Source organism: Raphanus sativus, chromosome 6 (genome assembly GCF_000801105.2).
Source record: "Raphanus sativus cultivar WK10039 chromosome 6, ASM80110v3, whole genome shotgun sequence".
Lineage (NCBI taxonomy): Eukaryota > Viridiplantae > Streptophyta > Magnoliopsida > Brassicales > Brassicaceae > Raphanus > Raphanus sativus.
This window is the reverse complement of record NC_079516.1, coordinates 40,120,777-40,134,262: the sequence shown is the minus strand read 5'-3', so window position 1 is coordinate 40,134,262 and position 13,486 is coordinate 40,120,777. Positions and strand designations below refer to the sequence as shown.

At 37.9% G+C, this 13,486-nt stretch overlaps 2 protein-coding genes across 2 annotated transcripts; both read left to right on the top strand.

Moving 5' to 3' along the window:
- The first annotated feature begins 238 nt into the window (after window positions 1–238).
- LOC108807167 (protein ABIL2) lies at window positions 239–2,862 on the top strand. Its single transcript, XM_018579425.2, has 8 exons — window positions 239–503; window positions 1,158–1,249; window positions 1,363–1,445; window positions 1,526–1,869; window positions 1,948–2,002; window positions 2,088–2,179; window positions 2,276–2,400; window positions 2,492–2,862. The coding sequence occupies exons 2-8, from the start codon at window positions 1,172–1,174 to the stop codon at window positions 2,669–2,671; spliced, it is 957 nt and encodes a 318-aa protein (XP_018434927.1). The 5' UTR covers window positions 239–503; window positions 1,158–1,171; the 3' UTR covers window positions 2,672–2,862.
- An 825-nt stretch (window positions 2,863–3,687) lies between these two features.
- LOC108808492 (uncharacterized protein At4g02000-like) lies at window positions 3,688–4,557 on the top strand. Its single transcript, XM_018580626.1, has one exon. It carries the CDS (start codon window positions 3,688–3,690, stop codon window positions 4,555–4,557), a length of 870 nt encoding a protein of 289 aa, XP_018436128.1.
- Window positions 4,558–13,486: the final 8,929 nt, after the last annotated feature.

The window sequence follows — 13,486 nt, the reverse complement described above, 5'->3', positions numbered from 1 at the left end:
AAAATAAAAAATAAAAAGCTTTGTCAGAAAAAAACTTTTTTTTGAGAAATTTAACAATGGTGGATTTTCTTACACTTGGTTCATTTTTTTTTTCAAAAAAAAAGGAAGAAAGTGAAACTTTATTATGTATGTAATGTGTGTCAATTTCTTTTCTAACTTTAATACTATAAAGTTTACTGTTTTGTTTTCGATAGGTAAAATCTTTTTTAAAAAAGTATTTTTGAGCGAGAGAGAGATAGAGCGTTTCTCCGCAAATGAAGGGACAAAAGTGGGTTGGGTCAGAGGTCTATCGAGTACCAGACATACATAGCTCACTTCCTTCCTTCCTTAAAATCTCCACCCAGTCACTACTAACTAGCCCACTTGGTTCCGCGTGTTCAACGGTCTTCAAAACCCTTCATTGTCTGTTTGGATCTGTCCTTAACACTACTAACCAGGAACAAGACTGAGTGAGAGAGAGGGGCTTACATTGAACAATCAATCAATCAATCACAGTTTTGCAGGTTTGATTCCACTCTCGTTACTTTTTTTTTTTGCCAAATGGGTTTCTTTGATTTCAACAAAGTTATCGATTTGCTGAGGTTTTAACCTGTGAATTTGAACTGGGTTTTGCTCTCATGGTGTAACAAAGTTGAAACCTTTTTTATTAGTGTTCTTGAGGGTTTTAGTGGTAGTTGCTCCCTTTCTTTCCCATAAACAATTGCAAATTTTCTCTTTTTATTTATTTATTTATTTATTTATTTGTGCTAAATAAAAGATTCAAAAAGAAGATCCTTTTTTGCTTCAGATCAAACTGTTTGGTTGCTTTTAGAGAGCTAAGCCATGGATTCTACTTCTTGTCTGTTTCTTGTTTTATAAAATTAGTTAAATGGATCAAAGTATTAATACTTTTGTATTGTTTCCTTGATGGCTAACATAATGTGTAATCTTTATCTCAGAAGATTGTATCCTTTTCTTGAACTTGTAAAGCCTTTGTCAAATCTGAGGTTTAAACATCACTGTCTTATATTTGCTTGGTTGGTTATCTTTCACTAGGAAGATTACTCTCTTCATACATTCCGTGTATACAAATAGATTGCTTAGATCTTCTTATACATCGTTCTAAGTAAAGCATTTTGGATAAGATTCTCCTCCTTTATGTTCATATGTTGATTCAGAGATTGCTGCTACGATGCCTGAGTCCCGAGAAGCATCGAATTATGATGAGGCATCTATGGAACAAAGCATGCTCTTCTCTGATGGTCTTAAGGTATACATTTTTATTTTTTTTGAAAATTTTATTATCTCCAATGAAACAAATGGTGAACTGATGATACATCATTGAAGTGAAAATGGTCTAAGCGCCTCTGCTTTCTTTCTCAGGACTTGAGGAATCTGCGAACGCAGTTGTATTCAGCAGCTGAGTACTTCGAACTATCTTACACAACCGACGATAAAAGACAGATGTGAGTTTGTGTATTCAAGCAGCAGCTCTTCAGCAGATTCAGTTCTTCCATGATTTGAAACTCTTGTGTTTAAAATGCAGAGTTGTAGAGACGCTGAAAGATTACGCGGTGAAGGCTCTGGTGAATACAGTTGACCATCTAGGCTCCATCACCTATAAAGTCAACGACTTCATCGATGAAAAGGTGGATGAAGTAGCAGAGACCGAACTAAGAGTATCTTGCATCGAACAGAGGCTAAGGATGTGCCAAGAGTATATGGATCACGAAGGACGTTCACAGCAATCACTTGTAATCGACACTCCAAAGTTCCATAAACGATACATCTTGCCAGCTGGTGAAACTATAAAGACTACTAATCTTGAAAAGCTTAAGTACTTTGGAAGCAGCTTAGAGGATGCAGATGACTGGAACCAGTTCCGAAACGGTAACTTTGATCTTCCCCCTTTGTTTCTGTTCTTTTACATGAGTTTGGTTCCTTGATTTTGGTTTGTTTGTCTTGCAGCTGTGCGTGCTACAATCCGGGAAACACCTCCTCCTCCTCCACCACCACCGGTTAGGTATTTAAAAACACTCCAAAACTCTTATTGCTTGAAAGCCACAAAAAAAATGTAATGACTCTCTTAACACATGTTGTTGTTGCAGAAAATCAACATCTCAGGCTTCATCTCCACGGCAACCACCTCAGAGATCAGCAACCTTTTCGTTTACGTCCACCGTTCAGAAGAAAGAACAAGGTAAGAAACCACAAGAGCTCGCTCTGTTTTTGTTTTCTTTGAATAACGATTGGTTTTAATGTATGGTTTTGTGTGTTAATTGTGATATATAATCAGATAAGAGATCAGTGTCACCGCATCGGTTTCCGCTACTAAGATCGGGTTCAATGGCTACCAGGAAGTCAGCTTCAATCAGCCGGTCAACTACACCAAGCAAGAGCAGATCTATAACTCCTATAAGGGTAATAGTGAAAGGATAACTAAGCGAAGTGTTCTGTTTTTTTGCATCAATTTGTCTATTTCTTGATTATTGTTTTGCTTTTTTTTTTTCAGTACCCATCAGAACCAAGAAGATCAGCTTCGGTTCGGGTCGGGTTCGAGAAAGAAAACCAGAAAGAAACAGAGCAGCAGCAGCAGCAACCGAGTAAGAGCAAACGACTGCTTAAGGCTTTGCTTAGTCGACGCAAAACCAAGAAAGACGACACTCTCTACACTTTCTTGGACGAATACTGAACGAGTTTTATTTGTGGAACCGGTTCTCTTAACCGGAAAATTGTCAATTTCCGTTTTTCTATTTAATTAATAAAAATATATATTATAGAAAAATATATCTATTTTTATGTTGTTGCGAAAATCGATTTATGTAAACCTCACTATTGTAATTGTTAAATGTGAATGCCGTTTCTATGATTTTTTTTTTTAAATGAGACTTATATCATACGATTAAACTTTCCCTAAACGAAATTAAACCGGAAAATAGTAGAAGCCAACCAAGAAAACTTAAACCGAACTGAACGTTCAATCCTTTGACGCTCTGATTCTAAAAATTATTAAATGATAAAACAAGAACTCCCAAATGCAATTTATTTAATTATATTTTTGGTTTTACAAAAGATGGCATGGATTTCAGTACGGTCCTTTACTTCTGTTTACATAATTTTCCATCATGTCTTCTGCATCGGTGGAGGCGGAGGAGGAGGCGGGTCATTTCGTGGGTCTGGGTGTGGTCCTGGATAATCCATCATTATATGACTATACAGCTCTTCAACCTATTATTATTGTACATTATTTTGTGTCACCAATATTTATTTTTATAGGTAAATTTACATATAAAGAGTTACAACAATTGAATATGACTGAGGAAAAAGAAGATTTTTCTCTCAGGCACGACTCCCGATGAAAGACACTCCTCCCCCAGCAAGTTGACTTCCTGCTGCAACTAATCGTCTCTCCGCCATAGGAAAAGAAATCTCCTCCACACAAAGCTCTTCCGATAACCTAAAATTCTTAAAATCCCATTTCCTTCGGTCAATCGGTAGATCCGGTGATGGAGATTCCGAAACTCTGTTCTAAAATCCAAGTCAACCTCTTCCCTTCGTTTTATCAAGATTTCAAGAAAAACGCGCCCTCTGTATGAGTAGATTTCTCACAACTTTTACCTCCTGCTTGAGGATTCTAACGATCTTCAGACTAGCTACATCAATCTTGCTATTTCCCAAACACTTAAAATCCTCCGCTACAACCTGATAATGGCGCAAAGGTACTCGAGGATGGAGAAAGGAAAATGGGCAGCAGAAGCGTCGAGAGAAGTACAGAGAGCCCCGGTCAGACTACCATCAAGCAACAACTCAGCTCTGATAGAAGAAAACAAGCTTACCCTAATTGGGCGTGTAACAAATCCAGCGGTTCAAAAGACTCAATGGGTAGTGGAGTGGCTCACCCAGTACTGGAATGTAGAAGGAGAGATTACAGGGCGTGAGCTAGGACCAAAGCTTTTCCAAATCCGATTCACGTCAGAGGAAGCATTGAAGACGGTACTCAGGAAAGGCCCCTACCATTACAAACGGTGGATGATCATACTACAACGTTGGGAACCAGTGGTATCAAATTCTTTCCCTCGAAAGATTGCCTTCTGGATAAGGATACATGGACTACCCCTACACTACTGGACAGAGGAATCTCTGTCTACAATAGGGGACGAACTAGGAAGGATACTGGATACGGAGGTGAAGCAGGGGAGAATCCGCATCCTCATTGATGGGCTGAAGAAATTGGAAATGAGTCTCCCTGTGGAAGTTGATGGAGAAGTAATCACGGTAGACTTGGAATATGAGAAGCTTGAGAAACATTGTTTCATCTGTTACTCCCTCTGTCATGAGAAAGAAACTTGCCCTCTTAATAGGGAGAGAGAAGAAGGAGAAGATAGAAAACAAGGGATAAGTCAACACAACACGCTAAGGAAACTAGAGGAGCACATGCGCAAACATGATCATAGAAGATCAGTCTCCTTCAGCTCTAGAGAGAGAGAGGAGTTGAGTCTAGAGACCAGTTCCAAAGTAGCCACCGATCGGTCTATTCTCGTCTCCAGCCTGCAGAACGAGAGAAGGCACCAATCTTAGAGAGATCGAGATAAAACTTCTCGAGAGATGAGGATAGAAGGTCCCAGGATATCATGAAGAGAGATAGAGACCGGAGTCAAAACCGAGAAATATCTTCTCACCACAGCTTTCCTCCTTCCTGAAATCATCATCCAAAAAGAAGAGAATCAAGAGACCCCTCTCCTACCCGACAGAGCAAAATGGCCAGAAGATCACACGAGGGAGGACAAAAGTCTCAGAGCTCTCGTACCCCTCCCCCTCGTCCTCCTAGGGAAGCTATGAACTTACCGGTGTATCCGGCTGCTGTAGAAGTCACTAGCCGATCCAGAGACAGAATCTCAGCTCTCAATAGGATCGAGGAACCTCACAATTCAGCGACAAGGGTCCCGGCCCTTGAGCGTCTTGAGGATCCAAACCCCCACTCAGGAGAAAGAATTTCAGCTTTGGAGAGAATTGAAATACCCCAGATGGAACCGCAAAGGACAACAGGTCTCTCAACCTCTTTGATTGCAAGACTCCAGGATGTTGAAGTCCATTATGAGGATGAAGATCATCAAAGTCCTATGATGGGAGAACGAAGTACAAGAAAAACCCCTGTAATGGTGAGTCCTCAGGAACAAGTAACCCAAAGAACTCCAGCTTCACAACGGCTCGGAACCGCTCCTTCCGCAAGAAAGAAAAACCCACCAAGAGCTGCGACAAAGAAGACTGTTCAACCGAAGCAAACAGCAAGGAGAGTTCCAGTGAGTAAAGTTACAGGAACTACCAGAGGTCGTGGAAACTCAAGCCCACTTCAAGGAGTTCGAACAACCAAACAGAGGGCAACCAGAGGAAGACCACCAGCGAAGAAGAGACTTTGTGTTGAAAATGCCTCTAAAGCGCAATCGTTACCTTCTAAAAAGGATCCTTCTGCCCCTGCAATGGGGAATGTAGCTGGTTCAAGCAGAGGAGGGGTGGATTTTCACGATCCACCAGGCCTAATTCCTTAGCTGTGTTAAGTTGAAACTATCAAGGTTTAGGAGGGCACCTGACAGTTCCAAGAGTCCGGGAGCTGAGAAGTGTTCATGCTCCGGATATTATGTTTTATATGGAAACAAAGAACCATGATGCTTTTGTGCTTTCAAATATTCAAACTTTAGAGTATAAGCATCATTTCATCGTCTCACCCTCCGGCCTCAGTGGAGGCCTTGCGTTTTTTTGGCGAAATGAAATAGACCTTACGGTCTTAAATTCATCTCCAAACTTTATAGACACCAAGGTGGTGCACAAGGCAAAAGAGTTCTATTTAACCTTCATATATGGGGTCCCTCAACAGGAGAGAAGAGCAGCGTTCTGGGAAGAAATATCGCTTTTGGGCCAAGGAAGAGACTCAACATGGGCTCTAACAGAAGACTTCAACGAGATCTTGGATAATTCAGAAAAAGAAGGAGGCCCATCAAGATGTGAAGGATCTTTCATACCTTTTAGAAGCTTCGTCTCCTCTAATGGGCTATGAGATATGAAGCATACAGGAAATGAACTCTCATGGAGAGGCAAGAGGAATACACATGATATCAAATCACGCCTCGACAGATTTCTCGCGAATCTGGCTTGGACAGAGATGTTCCCGGCAAGCTGCAGCAACTACCTCCGGTTTGAGGGCTCGGACCACCGGCCTTTAATAACTTATCTTGATAGTAAGAAGGTGAAGAAGAGGAAACCTTTCAGATATGATAGGAGGCTAAATGAGAATGAGGAAACCAGGAAAATCATAGAAGAAGCATGGAAGAAGGAGCTAGAGGAGGATATAGCAATCAAGATATCAAGATGCCGCCGAGAGATTATTAAATGGTCAAAGATACAGAAGGAAGTCTGTGCAAAGGCGGTGCTGCAACATCAACAGGAACTAGAACGGGAGCTTACGGCAGCAATCCCAAACACCACTAGAATCCTCGAGCTCTCAGAAGCACTTGGCAAGGCGTACAAGGATGAAGAGCTCTTTTGGAGACAGAAGAGCAGGATTCTATGGCTGCAAGGAGGAGATAGAAACAGCGCTTTCTTTCACGCAGTAACAAAGGGCAGAAAAGTAAGGAACTGTATCACTACCATTGAAAGTGCAGAAGGAGTACCGCTCTACGAAGAAGAAGAAATTGGCAAGGTTTTTGAGAGCTTCTATCAAAACTTATTCTCCTCCATCGGAGGAGCAGAGTACACGACAGTGGAAGAGACTATCTTGCCAGTGATCACGGGAGCGATGAACGACTCTCTGCATGATCCCGGAGCTTCAGGAAGTCAAGGAAGCTCTGTTCTCCATTAATGGAGATAAATCTCCGAGAGCAGATGGCTTCTCAGCAAGCTTTTACCACTCTTTCTGGAGTCTTTTGGGACAGGATATTTACCGAGAAATTCGGAGCTTTTTCACTGCAGGAATCATGATCCCGGGAATCAATGAGACTCATGTTTGTCTAATCCCGAAGACAGAGGCGCCAAAAACAGCAGCATAGTATCGCCTGATAGCCTTGTGCAATGTTCGATACAAGATAATAGCGAAGCTCCTCACCCATCGCATGCAACAATTCTTGCCAAGTCTAATCTCAAAGCATCAAACGGCCTTCGTCCTGGGAAGGGCCATCCAAGATAATGTGTTGATAACACATGAGACGCTGCATTACCTGAAGAATTCAGGAGCTGTGAAAAGATGCTCCATGGTTATAAAAACCGATATGAGTAAGGCGTACGACCGCATCGAATAGGGTTTTCTGGAGAAAGTACTAACCAGGATGGGATTTCGGGATATCTTCATTACTTGGATCATGGAGTGTGTCACAACGGTCACTTATTCTTTCCTGATAAATGGGGCTCCGCAGGGCAAGACACTTCCAGCAAGAGGGCTTCGGCAAGGAGACCCGCTCTCTCCGTATCTGTTCATTCTTTGCTCTGAGGTTCTATCGGGATTGTTTAAAGCTGCACAGGCGAATGGTAGTTTACTAGGGTTGCAGGTTTCTCAGAACAGCCCCTTTGTCAACCACCTTCTCTTCGCCGACGACACAATGATCTTCTGCAAAACAAATGAAAGAAACTGTCGGGCCTTGAGCGTGATCTTGAGAAGATATGAAGAAAGCTCGGGTCAGTGCATTAACAAGGATAAGTCCACGATCACTTTCTCCTCAAAAACTCCAGAGAGTATCAAAGATAGAGTGAAGGACTCTCTAGGCATATCCCAAGCGGGAGGGATGGGGAAGTACCTTGGACTCCCGGAAACTTTCGGGAGAAGAAAAAAAGATGTATTTACCGGCATGGTGGATAAGATTAGGCAGCGCTCCCAGTCTTGGACAACAAGATTTCTCTCGGGTGCAGGAAAGCATGTCATGCTGCAATCAGTACTCACAGCTCTCCCCACCTACTCCATGTCGAGCTTCAAGATCCCACTCTCCCTGTGTAAGAGAATTCAATCCATCCTTACTCGTTTTTGGTTGGACAGCTCCCCGGATGTGCACAAGATAGCTTGGGTAGCGTGGGATACTATGGCTCAGCCGAAATGCTTGGGAGGTTTAGGCTTCAAAAACATTGAAGACTACAATGATTCGCTTTTGGCAAAACTCAGCTGGAGGATTATGCAGTCTCCAGAATCACTATTAGCACAAGTGCTAAAAGGAAAATATTTTCCAGATAGTGATTTCATGGAGAGTGGCCCAAAATCAGGAGCTTCACATGGTTGGATCAGTGTTTTGGAAGGAAAAAAAGTCCTTGAAAAAGGTTTAGGCTTCCTGGTGAGAGATGGAGCAAACATCAGAATCTGGGAAGCTAAGTGGCTTTCCCCTTTCAAGCCAGAGGCACCAATAGGACCGCCAACTCAAGAAAATCAAAATCTAAGAGTGGCTGAGCTTCTGTCCCCTCAGACCAACGAGTGGGACTTAGAAAAGATTCGACTTCACCTACCTCATTATGAGGAGACTATCAGACTTATTATCCCAAGTTCTCTGAAGCCAAAGGATAAACAAGTCTGGCTCCCTGAACCTTCAGGATCATACTCAACAAAATCCGGATATAAAAAGATTTTTGAAAGCAAAGTGGTGCCTCAACCGAATCAATTTGAGTGGATGAAGTTGGTGTGGAAGCTCCATGTCCCACCAAAAATTCAACATTTTCTTTGGAGAGTCTTAAATAATGCGATCCCGGTAGGAAACCTGCTTACAATCAGAGGCATACAGTCAGCAGTTATCTGCAAAAGATGTGGAGAAGTGGAAACCATTCCACACTTGTTCACCTCCTGTCCTTTTGCAGTTCAGTTATGGTCTAAGGCCCCTCTCACTTCTCAAATGGTGACACTTTTGGAAGATTTTAGGGAATGGATATCAAGCAATGTACTCCACTCAGCACTGCCCCCGGTAGGAGTCACCTCTTCACCGCTTGTTCCTTGGCTGCTATGGAACTTATGGACAGCTAGAAATAAGATGGTGTTTGAAGGCAAAGCCTACCTGATAGAGGACATTATCACCAAGGCTTCGTCGGAAGCACGAGCATGGGAAGAAGCTATGTCTGTGAAGAAAAAGAAACTACAGGTGAAGCCTAGCTTAAGACAGGTAAGCAACAAAGCTTTCTCTTGTTGGATTGATGGGGCTTGGCAGGAAAGTTCAAAGTTTGGAGGAATGGGATGGCTGATCAAAAATGAAGAAGGGGCTATGCTTTGTAGAGGTTCCTGTAATAGGTCTCATGTTGGTACAGCTCTGATGGCAGAAGCCCTTGCAATGCGAGAAGCTCTGAGAAAGGCTAAGGATCTCCAGCTTCCAAGTCTACATATCTACTCGGACTCTCAGGTCCTCATCTTGACTCTGTGTGAAGGGCGGGACATGAACGAGATTGCAGGTCTCCTATGTGATATAAGGAACCTTGCCACTTCTTATGTCCATTATCCTACTCTTTTATCCCTCGCTTAGATAATTCTCAGGCAGACTCTTTGGCAAGAGTAAGCCTTGCTCGTTTAGCTTTGTAATTGATTTGGAAGAATTTTAGTTTTATTAATGAAGGAAAGTATGAATTGACAAAAAAAAAAGAGTTACAACAATTGATCTTACACGTTTTTAGAAAAATAAAATGACGACTGGATATTTGAGATAGGAAAAACAATGGAAATACAAACGCAACAGCATACCTTGTTCGAGGAATAGAGGTTGTTCTCAGCAACTTCGTTACCCTCCTCCAATCCTAATAATATATAAGCTCAGATACATATAGTTGATAATATATTAACCTAATTATTCGTAAGTAGAAAAAGTAGATATATCAATTCTAGATATGAAAAAGTTGGAAATATTTGCGTAGTATTTTAGAAAACCAAACTAGACAGTTTTAAACCTTACTATATCATTTCACTAATCAAATGTTTGAAGATATTTGTTGGTATAAAATTAAATTACCTGAAGAGCACAATGAAAGCATGAGCAAGAACGATATAAACACCACAAGCTTCATCTTTCAAAGCCTTATTCAGATATTTTCTTTAAATTGTTTAGAAACTAATACATGCTTCTACATATATATCAGTGTTATTTATATATATATATCAGTGTTAATGTCTGCCATTTGGCCTTGTAGGTTGAATTCAAAAGTTTGACTAGTAAACTAATTGGTTTACTTAAAACATTGTTTATTTTTACTATCATTTGTTTGTTTAGAAGTAAATTAAGCATACAAGAATATAAAAAAGATATATAGACTCTGAAAATTTAAATTAATATTCTAGAAAAATGAGGCTAGTAATACAACTAACCTTTCAATTCATTCATAACTATTATTGAAGGTTTAAACAACCAGCGTTATCTGTCCCGTTTTTAAAAGAACCATCACCGCACATAGTCCTGCAGAGTACGATTCCTATTTTCAACCAAAAAACAAAAGACATTTCGAGACCGTTACAATCAATAATAATAGTCAAAGTTACTCATGACGTAACCGTTAATATCCTCGGTAAACATTACATCTTTTTTTTCTCTAAGAGCATCGTTGACCCAAAACTCCAAATAAATGTGCTTATTCTTATTTTAATAATTTTACGTTGTAAAAGTGATTTAAGATGTAAAGCTAAGCACCCCGAATATTTCGTGCTTCAATGGAAGGCTCTTAAAATATTATGTTTTGAAAGATGCAATTTATTTATTAAAAACATAAAAAGAAATATATAAACATAGATTCTAAAATAAAAACATAGATTTTTTTTCTTTTTCATCTTTGGGTGTTATTTTGGTCATTTTTTTAAAAATGGTGCTAATTAGGTCATTTTCATATTTGGACGTTATTTTGGTCATAAAAACAGTGTTTTTAAAAAAGAAAAAAAAGAACAAAAACAAAAGATTTTTTTTTTCCATCTTCGGGTGTCATTTGGTCATATTTTTTTAAAAAATTGGTGCTAATTAAATCATTTTCATATTTGGGTGTTATTTTGGTCATAAAAACAGTGTTTGGAAAAAAAAAGAACATTTTTTCTATCTTTATGTGTCATTTTGGTCATTTTCAAAAAAAAATTGGTACTAGTTACATCATTTTCATATTTGTGTGTCATAAAAAAATGTTTGAAAAAAAATATTTGAAAAAAGTATTTAAGGATAAAAATAAATAAAAATAATAGTAGTTGCAAAAAACAAAAATATGTTTTTAATATTTTTAACGCCATCAGCAAAAAACTAAATCCTAAACCCTAAACCATTGGGCAAATTCTATACCCTTGGATAAATCACAAACTCTAAATCAAGAACACTAAAAACTATATCTTAAAAACACTAAACCCTTAATACTAACCCCTAAATCCTAAACCCTAGGGTTTGTGGTTTATTTAAGGATTTAGAATTTAATGTTTAATATTTAGGGTTTAGTGTTTTGATGATAACATTAAAAATATTTAGAAAATAGCAACTACTCCTATTTTTTATTTATTTTTATCCAAAGATTTATGAGTTATGATTAAGAGTTTAATGTTTTTAAGATTTAGTGTTTAGTTTATTTGATTTAGGGTTTAGGATTTATACGAAGATTTAGGGTTTTTCCGAAGGTTTAGAGTTTAGTGTTTTGTTGACGGTGTTAAAATATTGAATTTTTTGTAACTACTACTATATTTTATTTTCTTACCTTTTTATTTTTATATATTATATAATTTGATTTTTATATTTTGTTTTCGTTTTTAAAAAATATTAAATATGAAATAACAAAATACTAATGGTTGGTGAATCTACGGAGTAAATCTAAGAATAACTCAAATAAATATTAACCCACAAACCAATACAAGAAACCCAAAAGGGTCTGATTAAAATCATATACAATGGTTTCAACACCCTCTCCACTTAATAAAAAACAGAATCAAACGTGTCGTAGTTTGTATTTATGAAGAAAAAAAACATATCGTACATAAAAATAAGGTACATTTGTAAAATTTTAAATGTGATACTTGTAATGATTAAACAATAAGATGCATTAACAACTTTCATATTTGTTTTATTAAAATTGAGATCAAATATATTAGAACAATTTGTCAATATTAACAATAGTTTTGATTACAAGAATGATAATATTTATATTAAAATATAAAATTTTGGGGATTTTTGGGTCGGTCCTAGTTTAAACGGGTTCAGATCCAAAATATCCATAGTCCAAATAGACTTAACCCAAAAAGTTAGATTGTTTTAGGATTATAAGATCGAGTCCAAACTCGATAATAAGATCGAGTCCAAACCCGATAAATTTTAGGCTGGACGGGTTCGGCCGCGGACTTAGGCCCTAATTGACACCTAATTTTTATGGTTTTACTTTCCCCTGGGAAACTTAATCGGTTAAATAATAGAGTCAATCCAGAAACCTGAAGAGTAAAAGGTTGAATTTTGAATTCTTTTGACACTAATTATAAACATAATAAAATGATAAAATAAGAACTCACGAATGCAATTTATTTAATTATATGTTTAGTTTTACAAAGATGTAATGGATTTCAGTGCGGTCATTTATTCAGTTTACATAATTTTCCATCATGTTTTCTTGGTCGGAAGGCGGAGGCGGAGGAACTGTCGGGTCGTGTCCTGGGTTTGGGCCTGTTGGAGGATAATCCATCATTTGAAGATCTTCAACCTATTATCACATTTTTTTTTTTTTTGCGGCACCAACAATTAGTTTTAGGTAAATTTACCCAAAGAGTTCAAATTATATACGTAGTTTTCATTTTAAAATGACGACTGGTAATATTTACTTTTAAAATGATTGAGACTCTTGAGACGAGAAATACAATGAAAATACAAAGAAAGGTCCCTACAAGAAAGAACATTTCGTTTTGAGATTAATGCATACCTTTTTCGAGGAATAGAGGTAATTGTCAGCAATTTCGTGACCCTCCACAGATCCTAATGATATATATAAAAAGTTCAGATGATATATGTACGTAGGTATCAACCTAATTATTCGTCTGAAGTAGGAACAATACATATATTGATTTTAGAAATTAGAAAATTTTACTAAATATTTTCAGAAAACCAAATAAACATTTTTGACATTCTTAATATATATATATATTATGATAACTACTTTAATGTTTGAAGAGATTTTTTGTATACAAGTTTAATTACCTGAAGAGCACAATGAAACCATGAGCAAGAACGATATGAAGACCACAAGCTTCATCCTTGAAAGCTTTATTCTGATATTTTCTTTAAGTTGTTTAGAAACTAACCCATGCTTCTGTGTATATATACACATTTATCACTATTAATATTGTTACCATTTGGCTTTGTAGGTTGAATTTAAAAGTTTGACTCACCACAAATTAATTGTTTACTTTAAAAAGTTTCAAACATGTACTGATTGTTTTTGTTGGTTTTAGAAGTAAATTAAACACAAAAAGAATATAATAAAGTATTTAGTCAATGAGAATTTAACTAAAAGATTTTTTTTTGGGAATGAGATCAAAATCAAAATTCATCAGGTCAATCTCTAA

Coding starts and splice junctions, on each gene's coding strand:
- LOC108807167 (XM_018579425.2), top strand. CDS start 1,172: ATGCCTGAGTCCCGAGAAGCATCGAATTATGATGAGGCATCTATGGAA. Junction 1,446..1,525: donor ACCGACGATAAAAGACAGAT/GTGAGTTTGTGT, acceptor TTTAAAATGCAG/AGTTGTAGAGACGCTGAAAG. Junction 2,180..2,275: donor CGTTCAGAAGAAAGAACAAG/GTAAGAAACCAC, acceptor ATATATAATCAG/ATAAGAGATCAGTGTCACCG.
- LOC108808492 (XM_018580626.1), top strand. CDS start 3,688: ATGGCGCAAAGGTACTCGAGGATGGAGAAAGGAAAATGGGCAGCAGAA.